Here is a 16487-nt window from a genome sequence, read left to right on the forward strand (position 1 = left end):
GTAGATTTCAACTGTCAAGTTTCATACTTCTCTTTACCTGGTTAGCACAAATAGACCTACAGTGCTCTAGTACTGGTGACGACATGTTTTCCATTTTAGTATGTTTGGATTGAGGTGTAAGCTTAATTTGAACCTCCTGACTTTGTCACATGTAGGATGGTTATTGACCATCTTTTATTATTATGAAAGTAGACAGATGAAGAGTTAGGGTTTTTTTAATTTGTAACACTAACACGTTTAGTAAGAATATTAGTTTCTCAGTCTCAAGAATTCAAGAACAGAGTGATGGAGCAGTCTCTTTTCTGCTAACAGAGCTTTGTTTCCCTTTGGGTAAATTGTAACTGAACCCAACAAATGTAGAAATACTTCTCCATTTACTGTTGGAATCAAAAACCTGAAGCAAGTAATACTAAACAGGGAGGAGGCAGTCACAAGTAATGTTCCTCAAACTTTTTTTTCAGCAGATTCTTCATCCTAGAGAGTTTTGTCAAAATTATCAGGCATCCAAATTCCAAAAAGCCATTCTCAAAGCATTTCCTTTAATGGATGACAGAGCTGGGTAAAAGCAATAGATCTTGATTTTTGGTCTACTTTATTTCTGATACTAGGATTACTGTAGCTTTTAGGCTCAGGCTTAGAAATGTGTAGCTCCCACTGCAGTAACTGAAGTTGAGGCCTCTCTGCAACTTTGGGGTTATGTCTTTAACCTCAGCTTTCATGCATGTGAAACAAGGATGCTGACGTGCTCCTGTACGCACTGAAGATCAGTTTGCTTGAGATGTAGTTGGAATATAATTTTCTGGACCCTTAATTTATGTGATTGACAGAGAACTATAACGTACTCTAAGACACGGCCTCAGGCTCCATCACTGCTAAAAATCATGCAGCTGAATAATTCTCAGGAGCACACATCTTGACTCATGCATTTGGCTTCAGTTTGCACCAGTCTGCGTCCTTTTGACGATGAAAGGTCCACAATTACAACTGAACTTATCAGTTCTGGTCAAGCTTGAATGCTTCTAAGGTTGTTGGCTATATTCTACATCCCCCATGGTCTGTGCTTCAGACATTTTTTTCATCTTAGAAGCTTAAAAGAAAATATGATTCTAGTGTTATGCTAGAAAGTATGGGTGAATTTTGATCTTGAAAGTAACCCAATACACTTAAAGGATATTTCTGTTTAGAGTTTTCCCCCTCCTTATAACAAGCTATTTTGTTGCACGATCACAATAGATCACTTAAGTAGAACTGCACAAAATATTTTGAAATAACACAAAATCTCTGGAAAGTTCCATTTCTGAACAGAAGGTTGTTAAAATGAGTGTTCAGTTCCCTTTTACAGCAGACTTCCTCACAGGCTCACAAGAAGCCAAACCCAGAGTGTCCTATAAACTCTTACACAAGAAAATGCCACTACTGAGTAGGAGATATGGTGATTCTATTTTGGGTTCTGTTCTTATCAAAACATTCAACATAGAATATTCATATTTTTCCAAAGGAATACATGAAAAATACAGCATCTACAAGAAATGCTCACTTTCAAAAAAACAGAGGAAAACTTGATTATACTTGATTAACTGTGTTTTTCCACTGAATTTGCTACTACCTGTATTCCACAGGGCTTCTTATATTTTAGATATATGCACCATGCTGTGTTACTGTGCTGGCAAGTGTTCCAAGCTGCTTTAATATGTATACTTCAACAAGTTGAAGTTAATGCTCTAAGCATTTTTCACACCAACTATACGAAGAAAACATTAAATGCTTCTTACACGGGTAAGTATGGTAAGAAACCACTGCCTAAGGCAAAGTACTCCTTGTGAAAACTTAACACGGGCTGGCAAAAGCCCTCTCTGGGTATTGCTTCCTAAAACAGGGATGAGGGGTTGACTGAAGTGTTCTTTTTTCATGTCATTAGAGGAGAGGGAGAAGAAAAGAAACAAAAAAGCCTAAGAAACCAGGGAAGCAATAAACAGACAATGAAGAAAGCCGTAAGTGAGATTAAAAGGGTGGGTTTTTTAAACAAAGTATTCAGCAGAAACCTCAATCTCTGGAAAGAAAACTCACTCTTGGTCAGGAAAATGGAAAAGTTTGTATACTCCTTCTAAGTATACTGGCTGCACCAGTGAAACACATTATTTTTCCCCCCAATTTCTTCTCTTAAAAGCAGCAAGATTCTAAATACTGGCTAACCACACAGACCGCAAAGAATATTCTGTATGTATATCTGAATGTGTACTGTGTAACACAATCTTATTATACAGATACAGCTGTAACTTCTGTGTCTAGATAGCACAGTTTTTAGAATTATTAAAAATTTAGTACATCAGTAGATCAAATCCTGACATCTTGTCAACTCTTTGAAGGCAAGGTGGAGCCACACAGGAACACATTAATATTGGCTCCAAAATGCCACAAACACCAATCACATTAACAGGTTCTAGATTTTGCACCCAGTTTCATTTTGTGAGTGGAAACAGGCCAAACTCCAATGACACAGGGAAGAACGAATAGTGTCACATCGCATGCCGGTTGTTCCCCAGGCCCATTCTATTATGTCACAGGTTAATCGTTGTCACTTCAATCAGCCACACATCACACAGTCTATTAATTATTACTTAATGTCACTACACTACTAAATGGTTTGATGAATTCTATTAGTAATTGGAACTGTTCACGCAGTGACATTCAAATAGAACTTTTCAGAGTGCATTCCTGATGAAGAGCCAGAAAAATACCAGTTAGTCCTACTGACTAGGTGAATTTTATTTGAACTACAACTATCTTCTGTGCTTGATTTATTTCACTGATAACTACAAATTACTCATAACAACCCAACTCATAAAAATTGAGACTAAATTCAGCTGCGTGTAAGACAAGCCGTTGCATCTCTTTATACACACTTAGAACAGAAAGAAAGGATGCCATGCCAAAGGCTAACACTGTTGTTTGTTAATAATCTAGAAAAAGTCAAACAAGATGCGTTCAGATACCAGGCAGAATTAATCTTAGCACTAGTATTCAATCATTTAACATTAAAAAGATTGCAGTCAAACTTTCCCCGCCCCACCCCCCACCCCCCCCAAAGCTTGTTTGCCACTCTCTCTTTTACGGACAAATTTTAATATTATAGTACTTTTGCAAATTCTGCATGAGAACTAAATGAACTGGTTTTGTTCTATTAAAATGTAGTTTCTGATGATTTGAGGGAAGGATGCTTGAAGCAGAGTCATCTCTTTCTCAGATCTTTCATTTTCCATCTGTTTAGAACCGAGTAGAAAGACATGGTACCTGAGCTGCCTTCCCTGTTAACCTTCCCTGAAATCAATGCATATTTAAGAAAAGTTTTCATTTTGACAACACTGCGTATGCTGCAGCAACACTGTGTTCTATCAAAAATAAATTTATAAACTGTAATAATGCTGTTTAGCTCATGCTTCCCACTGTGAACCAAATATAATATTGTGGTTTTACACCATTTTTACACTACTGTGAGCTAAATATGAGCCAAATATATCTCCTGAAGAAACTGTTTTAATTCATTAACATTCAAACTCTTGGCATATTTAGCAACCTGCTAGCTCTATGTGGCATGTTCATCTTACTACCTTTTGTATATCTTTTTCTCTCTACATTGGTGTAACATTCCTATGGGATTTTGGCAAATGCCAGCAGTTGATTGAAGCACTGCACAGCTGAAAGGCAATTACAGAAAGGTAGTACAGCACAAGCTCCAAAAGAACAGGTGGTATGTATCTTGGGCATCTTTAACTATGTATAAACTATCCCTGATATACATCTAGCTAACCATATCTTCAAAACCCCCTGTGTTAGAGAGTACACAATTTCCCCAGGCAATTTTGCATCTAGGTAGCTTGATATTCAGAAAACTTCCCTAAAGACTGTATCTCCTCGCTCCAGTTCAAGCTTGTTTTTTTCTGGGACTACTTACACGGACACAGTGTCAATGTAAAAGTGACAGTTCTGTCTCTTAAGTTACATAAAACCTTTCACTTACTTGGATGCTATTACCACCCCCATCCCTTAGCCTGTTCTACAATTTGGTTCAAACAACTCCATTTTCATCACGCTTCCTTGTTAGTCTCTCCAGGAATATTTTTCAATAAGAGTATATTTTATACAAAACGCAGGGCCCAAAGCTGGACAAAATACTTCAGCTGAAGCCTTACCAGAAATGAACTAAATGATTACTTCATATTTTATAGATGATGTTCCCATTACTACACACCAAGACAGTATTTACCTTCTTCACAGTAAAATCCTGTTAACTTATGTTCTGTCCATGATTCACTTCTACTTTTCTCCCTCAGTCCTTTAATACAGTACTGCTGCTTAGTCAGAAGTTGCCCAGCCTTAGCTAGTGTAGACAATTCTTTCACCAAATATTACTTCATAGATATTCTAGTTTAACTGCATCCTCTTTTCTAAATTACCATTTTATCAGTATCTGGGTGAGGTAAAATCCTATCCTCCAGTCCACTCACAGCCCATGCTTGCATTACATCACTGAAAACATTTTAAGTATATTTTCTAGACAAGAAAAAGTAGTATTTGTCAAGAATTTGTTTGCTGGAAAGGGACATCCCTGAGCACAGTATAAAACTTAACTCCCTATAGACAGACTGAGACCCTTAGAGAGCTGCAAGTGAAGAATGTGCCATGCAGCTCTTTGGGGTAGTAGGCAAAAGGAATAACGTGATCAGAAATATTTTCTATAGAAATCTTTTGTATACTTACATAAGTGTTCACTAGCATGCCCCAGAAGATATAAAATAAAAAGTGTTTTGTGCATCTAATCTTATTGTCTAAATCTGAGGAGTTATAATCAGACTCTGGTGACAGGAAGACTAAGCCTGCATTCCCATGTTCAGGAGAAAGTAGAAAAAAAAAAAAAGAGTACGTTACCCCAAAGTGTGACTCAAAGTTGCGAAGACTGAAAAGCTGTACCCAGATTTTGTTTAGATTGCTGGGGCTTGGTTTTCCACAACTTACTATCTGGAAAAAGTCACAGTGACATACTGATTTGGAAAGCAATCTGCCTTTTAAACTTCTAACTCCTGTCTTTACCCAGTCCAACTGGATATGCTTACATTGCTACACAACTGTAAAAACAATAAATCTCTCATTTTTAAATAAAATACGAATAGAAGACCTGCTATTGCATCCTTGACTTGGAATTGTTCTTGGGAATAGAGCAGCTGATATCCTAGGTAATGAAAATCCTGTCCCGTCCTTCCCTCAACAATAAAAATCAGTATTACCAGACAAAAATCAGGTGTGAATGCTTTTATGATCTGCCTATATTTTTCTTCTCTCCATGTTAATATTCCTGGTGACTTATATACTTATAGGATTGGGCATGTTGACTTGTACCACACCTCAGTTGAATTTTATAACAGTCTTTGTGATTGAGGGGGAGCAGGGGGAAGAGAGAATGCATTAAAACAAGCCTCCCTTTCAGTGTATAGTACATTCAAGTGTTCTTTCAGCCAAAACACTGAAATTAGATGACACCAAAGAGTCACACTCAGAACATTACAGAACACACAGCTGTCCTCGTTTCAGCCAGGATAGAGCTGGTTTTCTTCACAGAAGCTAGTGTGAGGCTTGTGTTTTGGATTTGGGGTGAGAAACTGTTGATAACGTGGTGATGTTTTGGGTTGTTGCTAAGTAGTCAAGGACAGTCCAGCTTCTCAGGCTGGCCTGCTAGCAAGGAGGCTGGGGGTGCACGGGGAGCTGGGAGAGGACACAGCCGGGACAGTGACCCAGGCTGGCCAAAGGGATATTCCATACCATACGACGTCATGCCCAGTACATAAACTGGAGTTAGCTGGGGCGTGGAAACCGCTGCTCGGGGATAGGCTATCGATCACTGGGTGGTGAGCAATTGCTTATTGGGCATCGCTTGTTCTTGTACATTCCTTTGTTGGTGTTATTATTGTTATCACTGTTGCTTCTTTCTCTCTTTCTGTCCTATTAAACTGTTTTTATCTCAACCTATGAGGTTTTTTCCCAATTCTCTCCCCCGTCCCACTGGGGGAGAGGGAGTGAGTGAGTGGCTGCGTGGTGCTTAGTTGCCAGCTGGGGCTAAACCACGACAACAGTTCTAGGGAATTTAATCTTTCATCCATCACAAACATGAGGCAGTCCAAGTTTAATGAATCCATATTCAGAAATGCATCAAATTGAGAGAATAAAACTGGCCTAGAAATTCCTCTGAGGTAAGCGTTTACCCTCTCCTGCATTAAAACAAAAAGTTTTCTATACCATCCTTACAGCCATTCTGAGTCTATCTTAAGCCGTGTGGAAGCAAAGGAGGAAAAGTTCCCAAGCCCACTGCATTCACACTGTATTTAACCAGCTGGCCTTTCTCAGATACCAACTTTAAAAAGCACTTGACAAGAAGGGGAAGGGAAAACAAACTCAGGATTCAAGAAACAAAGTACCTGGGAGAAGAGGTAGGAAAGGTGTATGTACATCACCTGGTGACTTAGTAGGTTCGGGGCCTCCTGGCACATTCCACGTTGTAATAGCTTACGAGCTACAGGGACACTGATTATAAAACTACCTGAGAAAAAGGTCTCTTCAATTATACGTATTTCTGTTAGCCTTACGCATGAGTAAGAATTATAATACTAGGAACAACACTGCATCTCCTTGAGGAAACCTTTTAATTGTTTTGGGAAAAAATACAACTAATTGAAGACAGATTTATAAAGTTATCTGGTAGGACTGGGACCAAGTCCAAGGGTCTTTGATCCTTCTACTGCATTAGCAAAGTTTTCCCATACTGAAACATTAGAGAATTTCTATTTCCAATCCAACGCTATCAATGGACATTTAATATTTTGGGCAACCATTTAGAAAAGTTATCACACACCAGGTTGTTTCTAACACATATGGTATGGTATCAACTTTTCAGTTCTTGTTCTCTGATCTTCTCTATTTCTAATCTTTCTAAAGCCACATATTAGGCTATTAATATTAAAAAGAGTTCTGAAGGAAGAAAACCAGCCTCAAGCCCCTTGGCAAACAGCCGCCTCCAAACACACCATTTGTTGTAACTATAGTTACAACAAAGTTGTAAGTTAAAGAGTTTACTTAAGGTCAGATTGCAACATTATAAAATGAACTCACACATTTTTCTGAAAAGCACATTACCAAGTAAAAAACTGTAACCCAGAAAAAGTCACCAATAACTCAAACATTTCAGGAGGCTTATTAAATAAAAACCTAACTTTACACAGTCATGTAAGCAGCAGAGATCCTTATAACGAATGGGCAGAATACACTACAGCTGATAGGGAATTATAAAACTAAATTAGAAACCTAAATCTCATTTGCTATAAAAACAAACAGCGCTCTGTTCTTTAAAAGGAAGTTCCTAAGATAATGCAATGAATCGCCCTTCTGCAGTCAATTTCTGATGCTTAATCCTTTCTATGTTTCTATTAGCTAATTATACACACATCACACATTTCAGCATTTTGCGAAAAAGTGGGTACCATTAACATCGCCTCTCACAGCTTTATGAAGTTAAATTACTCAAAACTACCCTTTCTCCATATAGTGGACACCTAGGTAAGAGCTAAAATTCCACGGCACATTTCAAGAAAGGTTAGGGAAGGTATTAACTTCTTTCTCTTAAACAAATGCATTCCAAGATTCAAAGTTGTACACCAGTGATGACCCCACCTGAATTTGACAAGAACAGATACTACCGTGGCTTGCCAAAGCACTGCGCTTACATCTACACAGAGCATCTCTACCTGTCATTTTACCTTCATTCATGGCGTTAGCTTTCTTCATACCTGCTCTTACAGTGCTGTGTCTTAGATCTGCAACAAAAACAGTGCTGACAACCCACTGATGTTTTAGCTACTGCTAAACAGTGCTGCATAGCATCAAGGCCTTCTGTGTTTCTTACTCTGTGCCCTCCCCCTGCAGGGAATAAAGCTGGGACAAGACACAACCAGGTAGATGACCCAAACTAACCAAAGAGATTCTCCACGTCATATAATGCCATGCTCAGCAATAAAATAGTGAAGGAGTGCTTCCTCTGTCACTCTAATGGAATAAGCAGTGCTCTCTGAACAGAAGAACTTGAACTTCAGATAAAATAGTAATGTAAGGCTCTCAGGAGCCCAGTTTGTAGCAGAGACAAGAGTTAATTTACTGTAGTGTCAATACACTTGGTGAAACTGTATGACATGGCAGCTCTTTTTCCAAAGGGTTGGTAATATTGATTGTGAAATAGAAACAAACATTTTTGCACTGAGCATCAAAGTCAACAAAACAAAACCTGGGTCTGAGGCTGGGTATTTTATATAAACAAGCCCCACTTTCTTCTAGACAGCACCTCTCTCTCACCTTTATGAACTGCTAAACCTTGAGAATCCATCTTTTCTTCTCCTTCATAGAGCATCACAAGTTTGCCTGTGAGGCAGCGAAGAAAGGTATCCTGGTTGGCATAATTTTCATTGTTCAAGTTAGATTTCCCCCCCGCCCCAAGCTGAGGTTTTCAAATAAGCTTCCAAGCCTTACAACTGAAAAAAAAAATTTAGAATAGAGTCACAAGTGGTTCTTATGCCCTAATTACAGTGCTTTTTCAATTTCTCACCATCAGAGGACATGCATATAAGGGAAAGGAGAACGTCTGTGACTGAGTGTGATATTGTTAACAAGAGAATTTAATTGAGAAACATTTTTGCATCTCGCATTAGGTGTGACTCTTAGCTATGAGATATGTTCATGGGTGACAGGAAAATTATGCCTTACGTCTGTAGAGATGTGTAAATGCCTCATTAAGTTTAATAATTATCTGTTAGGAAGGCAGCTCCACAAGAAAATCTCTGCTACTGAAAAACAGAAGTGACACAATGAAACAACACTGTAACTGCATCATCACTGACCTTGCTGAATTAATACACCTGTCCAGAAATATTTTTATAAATACATTAATAATAAATGTTATATTGTAAAAAATGCATGAATGGGTTACATCATGAAAAGGTTATCCATGAAATTAGGACACAGACTATGTTTTTAGATTTTATCTCAATTCAACCTGAATTTGTATGTTAATTCATATATGACACAGGCAGAAAGCAGAAGGTAGAAGAGAAAGGGCATTGCTATGGAACATGACACACAAAATGAAACTTTTTAAGAACTTCTTTTCAATCAAAAAACTACAAGTATCATCCTTGTCTGTGAAAAGTCAATAGTATATGACTGATTCCACAATGTTCTCTATAGCTATAAAAACAAATCAAAAAACCCCAACAGCTTCCTGGATGTGGCAGAAGGCAAATCATCCCAACAATAAAAAGCTCTCACAGAAAACTATACTATCCCGGTTACATTGACAGCTCAGTTTTACAGCTAAACAAAGATTATACAAATCTGGGAAATCAAAACACAACATTATCAACATCTGCTCACAATGAGAAGGTGGTTAGACAAACAAAGCACAACCTTCATACTAGCCAATTGACACATACCCTTAAACAAAAAATTAACCAGTTTATTATATTTAACATATTTACAAAATAGTACAAACTAAAGTACTGTAATCCGATTTTTGCATGACAACAAAACCTCCATACAGGCAAAAGCAGCACATGAAAGAGACACCCCAGAATATTTAGGAAGTCTTTGGTACTCAAAATAGTTTAAGATGCAGCATTAACTCAATCAATACAAGGCATTAAACACAGACAATGACACGCAGATTTATGCCACAAAAGTAAGTTTAGCTATGGCTTTCATTTTTCTCAAAGGCTGATTACTGGACTCAGGAACTGCTTAAAAGCTTTACAGCAACTTTAGGATAGACAGACTACTCAAATTTATTCTAAAACCAAGCTGTTGAAAATGACCGATGTACTTCTCAACTCGTATTGAATTAAACTGCCTCTTCTCAGAACTATATGACAGCAAAGCACTAAACACTTCACAGGCCTAGAGCCTGTTCCTCTACCCCTTGAGCAGGCAAAACTGTGAAAGAATCAACTTTGTCTACTTAAGGAATATTGGATCAGGCTCACAATAGACAATAAAACCACATGGCAAAACATCATCAGAGACAGCATACCCTAGTCTACACTGCTGTACATCATTTACAAATTATGCTTTATTCATATTTATATGTCTACATATTTACAAATGCTCTCAATTGTTTCATCAAGTAATGTACTCAACACAATCACAGTTTACATAATTCTGAGGTAAATCCCTGAAAAGTTAGAGCATCAGCAGTTTCATCTGCAAGGCTGAATCTCACAAGTGGAGGATTTCTAATTAGAAGATGCTCTCTTTCACCTGGTCACACAGCAGTGTATGCTAGGTGTAGCAGATCAGTAAGATGGCTGCAGAGGAGAGAAGGATTATTGTGAATCCTCTGTGCTGTACCTGGTTCTTCCTGATGGCCAGAAGGAGGCCAGAAAGAATCTGAAATATGTACTAGCAAGTTCTGCTCTGTGGATGAGCAGTAGATATTGTTGCTTGTAGAGTGGGAAACACTGCAGCGTTAAATTGTGCAGTGTCTACGAACACTAATGGCAAGATGCCTATGTGAAAAGGGGACAGGGAAAAGCAAAAGACTGGATGTGGGACAGGATGAATTAACTGTCCTGACTGGACAACGTTACCCCTAGAAAGAAAATGCATTTAAGAGTTCTATTTTCTTATATGTTTTCAAGCCAGGTTAGACATCATCTAAATATTCAAAACTGCACATCTGAGAACATCACCCTTATTTATGTTAGCTTCTAACTACAGCACTTCTGATCGTCCATAAATATATTCAAACACTCCTTCACCAAAGGGCAGACACTACTTTACAAGGCCTGATGTTTCAAGCTAGCTAACCTAGACACACTTTTCCCCGTGGATGTTTGTTAACACTGCAACACCACCAGTCACTCACTGAACTGCCATTAACGTTCCAGGGAACAAGAGAGGAAAGGCTAGAAAGAAGTCTTCAAGTTCACTTTGCATTACCTTATAAGAGCACAAAAGGTGATAGAAACTCGTAACTAAGAAAAGACAGGTTAGAGTTGGAAGCAAAGTTCTTCTGAATCAATCAGGGTTAAGATAAACAGTTTTGTCCTTGAGAAGTGACATCATCTTGTATTATTATAGTCTCCTACAGAATAGGTCTACAATATTTTCTTAATATTAATGCTGAAAATTTTAAAACTCATCTTGTCATGACTATCCTCAGTTGCACTTTTATGGTCAGCTGCTTAAATGAAAAAACCTCACACAAAAAGACTTGGGATGACAAAGAAAGGATCCCACAATTCCATTTTGTGGACGCTTTTTCAAGCAATGCCACATCACGACACCTTTTTAAAATGTTGTCTTTAAACAAATTGTTAGAAGATTTGTTAGGCAGGACCTCAAAGTAGTCAGTTAACTAATTATATATGCAAGAATGCTACTCATGTTTACTATATATTTCCTTCAGAATGTTTTTGTGAGTGTAAAACTGTTTGTAAGGTGATAAGTAGTTTGATGTTTCAAGACAAGACTACTGACTATACTTTATGCCCACTGGAATGACTGAACTCTGTTTTCTGCATGCAGTGATAAGGAATAATAAGCCTTCATCTCCTTATACCATCACAGATGTTAGCTAGAAGAAAAGAGACTTATTAAATAGCCAGTCATAGCTAGTATTCATGGTATAGTACAGGGTGAAATGAAAAGAAGCATGAAGAAATTTGTTTTCCAGAGATCTTCTGGGAGGGTGAGGGTTGGACTTTGTACTGATCCCCAGTGATGACAAACTGGCACGTTGTTTCTTGCACAGCTCTGGGCAAGGTAATCAATCTGTCAGCACAAACTTCGGTATAAATCCCAACATTAAGACTGGAAAGTTCAGACAGACGAAAATGCTGCTGTATAAATACTTAACAAGACCAATAACACTTTGAAGATACTAAATTTTTACAATCCCTGAAACTGCTGCTCAGCAGAGGAAAGTTTTTAATTCATTCGTCCTCTTCAACATAAGTTGATGGAAACCAGCCCACCTAAAAAGGGGAAAAGCAGAACAAAATAATACATGAGATGCACAGGGTTTTTTGAAATGGCCAAACTAGGCAAAACAAGGATAGGTCTGTTCAGTAATATAAGAATAAGATTACAAAGATAAACTTGACTGACCTGCCACAGTTAGGCTAAGTACCCTAAATAAAAGAACAACTTGCAGATATGATGATTTGGAGACGAAATCCCTCCTTCCCCACCCCCCAAAAAACCACAAAAAACAACTTTTGCCCAAACTGGAGGTCTAAGCATTCAGAAAAAAAGTCTAGAAATGCCAAGAGCAGTAGTTTTACTACAGGCAGGATGCTGCTATTTTTTGAATGAGCAGTGAAATATTTAACAGGCTTCAGTCAGGTCCAGGGAATCCTCTTACAAAGGAAATAGCAACTGATTTGATTGCATTACATGAAGTTAAATTCCATTGCCGCAAACAGGAGTTTTCAATAAGACAGAACTTGAAGGCAGAGTCCAGTGTTTTACACTTCATAAGTTATAATGCTATTATGCTGTTCTGAAATTAATGATGTGTCAAATGAGTATTACGTAAGATGTACAGGGAAGCAATGTCATATTTCTTATTGTCTTATCTATTCGCTTTAGGTTGTTCACTCAGACTTCTTTACACCTAAGTCAATTTAACATTCATGAATGACCTCAAAACCAAACCTAGAGCATATTTGGAAGGAGTAACTGCATAAATTTTGGTTTAGACTACCCTGCCAAAATATCTTCAGAGGTGAGCTTATGATCTCAGGTCCAGGCTGTGAAAGCTATCAGAAAGAATGCTAGCATATAACAGGGCATCCTTTAGGATGTGGATAGCTGCATTCGAATAAGATGCTCAGTTTTCTTCACATGTAAAATGTATATAGGATGACCGCTACTTCTTCTGCTTCGCTATTTCTTCTTGTCTAATTGACCATTTCACTTTAAGATCATAACCAGGCTCATGTGCATAAAAAAAAAGTTCTCCAGATTGCATATAGCAGTAAATCTGGATATCTACTACAACCAGACTTGCAACTTTCATTTCCAGCTTCCAGCCAATCTACTTTCTTCCACCTCACATTCCTTGACCCTGCATCTCAGCCTTTTAGACATGGAAGAGCAGCCTCAAATGCTTGTGACTAACCTGCATTAAAGAGCAATATACTAAGATTGAAACAATATAGCCTTTATAGGTCAAAAATGAAACTTTACTTCCATACAAGTCTCAGAGTGCAGTATACAGTGACTTTGTAAAAATTCCTGCTAAATATGCCACTACATATAAGCCACATTTTTAGAGATAAAAGAAGCAGCCTCCTATTAAAAAACATGGCTGATTCCATTGCATTGTAGTCTGGCAGAAAGGTGTGGAAACCATTCGGTGTTAAACTGCTATACAGACTTCCATAGCACCAGGAAACTGAGCTTTTGACCCCAAATACATGTATGCAACACAGTTCAAGAAAGTTCAGCGGTAGCTATACTATTAAACCTGGTTATTTTCCAACCATATAATCTTGCCCCAATATTCAGCCTGGCAGGTCACATTAAATAACAAATTCCTTTAGATGCTGGGAAAGCTGCCTGGCAAAAGTTCTGCCTGGCTCCTATGAAACAATGATGAGAACATGTTGTACCTTGTGAATTTAAATGTACAAAGAAGGAATGTAGGAACACAACTTACATATTTTTTTTTTTTTACAAAATCACTGTCAGTGAAGGCAGAAATGAGACAAAGGAGAAAAAAACCCACAACCTTACCCTTCCATTTACTTCACCTCTCCACCAGCCATTCGCACTCATCTTTGTATAAATTTTTACAACATCCCCTTTCAATAAGGACAGTTCTCTCATGTCTCTTGCACAGAAGTCATACCTGGCTATGGCAATGCCAATCACCTTCGGGCTTAGCACTGAAATGAAACAGACATTGGTATTATTAGGGTTTGTTAATTGAAGGCTACTAAAGTAATGTAAACACCAGTACTGCAAACTATAAAACAATGATTTCACAACAACATACACTGGCATTAATTTTATGCAAATATGAAAGCATCTGCACTACACAGATCAAGAAGGTTTAAACACAGGTGAATAGTGTAAAAGTTGAAGGGAATTTATGTGATTTTTTTAGTAGTTCTTTTTATTTTTAGAAAAAAGTCAAACTAGATAAACCATAAATAAAATATGCCCCACCCCAAAATTGCTAAATACATTTGCAATTGTTGTATTTTTGTGCTTCATAATAAAACTTGCTGCCAGTTACATACATCAACATATTTTACAGGTCACTAGTTCCTTTCCAAAAGAATTATTAGCATTTACGGTTGACTTAACTTTAAACCTCTAATGAAGCAAAACAAATAGAATAAGGTGCTGTTCTTTCAAAAACAACTCCCAAGTTAAATATTAATGCACTTAAAATTGGAAGCTAACATCAGCATGAGCAAGAAAGTAAAGCGTTTCCACAGGAAATTTGTATGGATCATTTGTTACAATCTGCATGAACATTGCTTGATGTAAATCTACTCTTTTCAGGAGTGTATTCTGTAAATCACCAAGAAATTTGTTCTACAAAACTTTTAATGAAGAAAAAAAAAATCTTTTCCTAAGTTTCAGTGAAATTAATATTTACAAATTTTAAGCTACATCAACATGTAAGCATTTTGTCAATGTAAAGCCCAGAAATTTTAAGGAGTAAAAAGTTGTGAAATATTTTTAAAAAGCAAATGTGCAAAAGGTCTCATTTCAAAACCTAACCCCCTCCTCCCAAATAATTTTATAGGAAATTATGTTTCCAACCCTGATGTAGGATGCCCAAACTTGCAAAAGAAATGCCTAAGTCTTCCAATGAGAGGAAAGTGGACATGGCACTTAAGAGATAAAGGCCTCTGACTTGAGCAGTTTAAAAAAAAAAACCCTACTACTCTATTGCATTTTGTAGTTGGATTATTTGGCCAAAGCATTCTTTTTAAATTTTTTTTCCATTAATGTCATTTTTTTCCTATGTAAGTCACTGTAGATAGGCATTGTCCTTGCTTCAGCTGGGATAGAGTTAATTTTTCTGGATTTGGGATGAAAAAAAAATGTCAACAACATGCTGACGTTTTCAGTTGTTGCTAAGCAGTCAAGGACTGCCCAGCTTTTCATGCTGGCCTGCCAGTGAGAAGTGGGGTATGCACAAGAAGCTGGGAGGGGACACAGCCAGGACAGCTGACCCCAGCTGGCCAGAGGAATATTCCAGACCATGGGATGGCAGGCTCGGGATATAAAGCTGGGACAAAGAAGGAAGGAAGGGGTGGAGGAGGGACATTCGGAGTTACGGCATTTTGTCTTCCCAAGTAACCATTACGCGTGATGGAGCCCTGCTTCCCTGGAGATGGCTGAACCCCTGCCTGCCACGGGGAAGTGGTGAATGAATTCCTTGTTTTGCTTTGCTTGTGTGTGCAACATTTGCTCTACCTGTTAAACTGTCTTTATCTCAACCCACAAGTTTCCTCACTTATATTCTAATGATTCTCTCCCCCATCCCACCGTGGGGGAGTGAGCGAGTGGCTGCATGGTGCTTAGTTGCTGGCTGGGGTTAAACCATGACAGCTTTTATAAGCACAAGCAAGCTTCCTACTGAAAAGGTTTCAGAAGAATTCATCATATGATCATGATGGACAACTTGCTGTAATGTACATACATTAATCATCTTTTTTTCTCAGAACCCTTTATCAGAAATTCCCAATTATCTTTAGGAAATACCATTAAGACTCTAGTTTTAGTAATGCCTTCAACAATCTAATACTAAAAGTTTATAGCTAGTTGCCTTTAATTTAAATCAGGACCACAAAACATGGCAAATGAGCTAGAAAATCTTGACAGTTTCAACTCTGCTTGTATTTAAGTTTTCCTCTGACCCCACTGGGGACATTTCATAGAAACAGAGGCTTTTAAATAATAGTATTAAATATATGAAATATATGAAAATCATTCTATATTCAAATATTTTTAGCTTACAGAGACAATACAAACATTTTATCTTAAAATAACAACAAATACTATGTTTAAAATATTATTAGAAACATCACAAAAATGGAATGCCTAAAAACCTGTTTTGGCAACAGACTATGCCCTCTTTTATGTTATGCCATTAAAGTTCAGGCCAACATTTCAGACTGCTTATGCAGAGTATACTCATCAGATACTTGATACAGGATGTACAGAACGCCATATAAAAGAAAATCAGCATCTCAATTTATCATTTATATATACAATATAAAGATGTCATAAAAATCTAGGTGATATATTAAGTATATTAAAGTTCAAACATACTTTTTCCCCTCTAAGGAAATCAGATGTAGGCACTACTTGTTTAGATCCTGACATGAATGTTATGTCCTATACCTTATCAGCACTGCAGTTATCAGTTTTAC

The 16487-nt window shown here is 37.6% G+C and overlaps 1 protein-coding gene across 1 annotated transcript in view; it reads right to left on the reverse strand.

Moving 5' to 3' along the window:
- Positions 1 to 11298: 11298 nt before the first annotated feature.
- The window catches only part of LOC104624394 (guanine nucleotide exchange factor VAV3-like), a gene marked incomplete at its 5' end in the record, with an annotated part of 71001 nt that continues 65812 nt past the window's right edge, over positions 11299 to 16487 (reverse strand). Inside the window, 2 exons of the mRNA XM_010291750.1 lie at positions 11299 to 12062; positions 13828 to 13979. Coding sequence (XP_010290052.1) covers positions 12021 to 12062; positions 13828 to 13979 — 194 coding nt within the window. The remainder of the gene's footprint in view (positions 12063 to 13827; positions 13980 to 16487) is intronic.

Source organism: Phaethon lepturus, unplaced genomic scaffold, assembly GCF_000687285.1.
Source record: "Phaethon lepturus isolate BGI_N335 unplaced genomic scaffold, ASM68728v1 scaffold13137, whole genome shotgun sequence".
In the NCBI taxonomy this organism is placed as follows: domain Eukaryota; kingdom Metazoa; phylum Chordata; class Aves; order Phaethontiformes; family Phaethontidae; genus Phaethon; species Phaethon lepturus.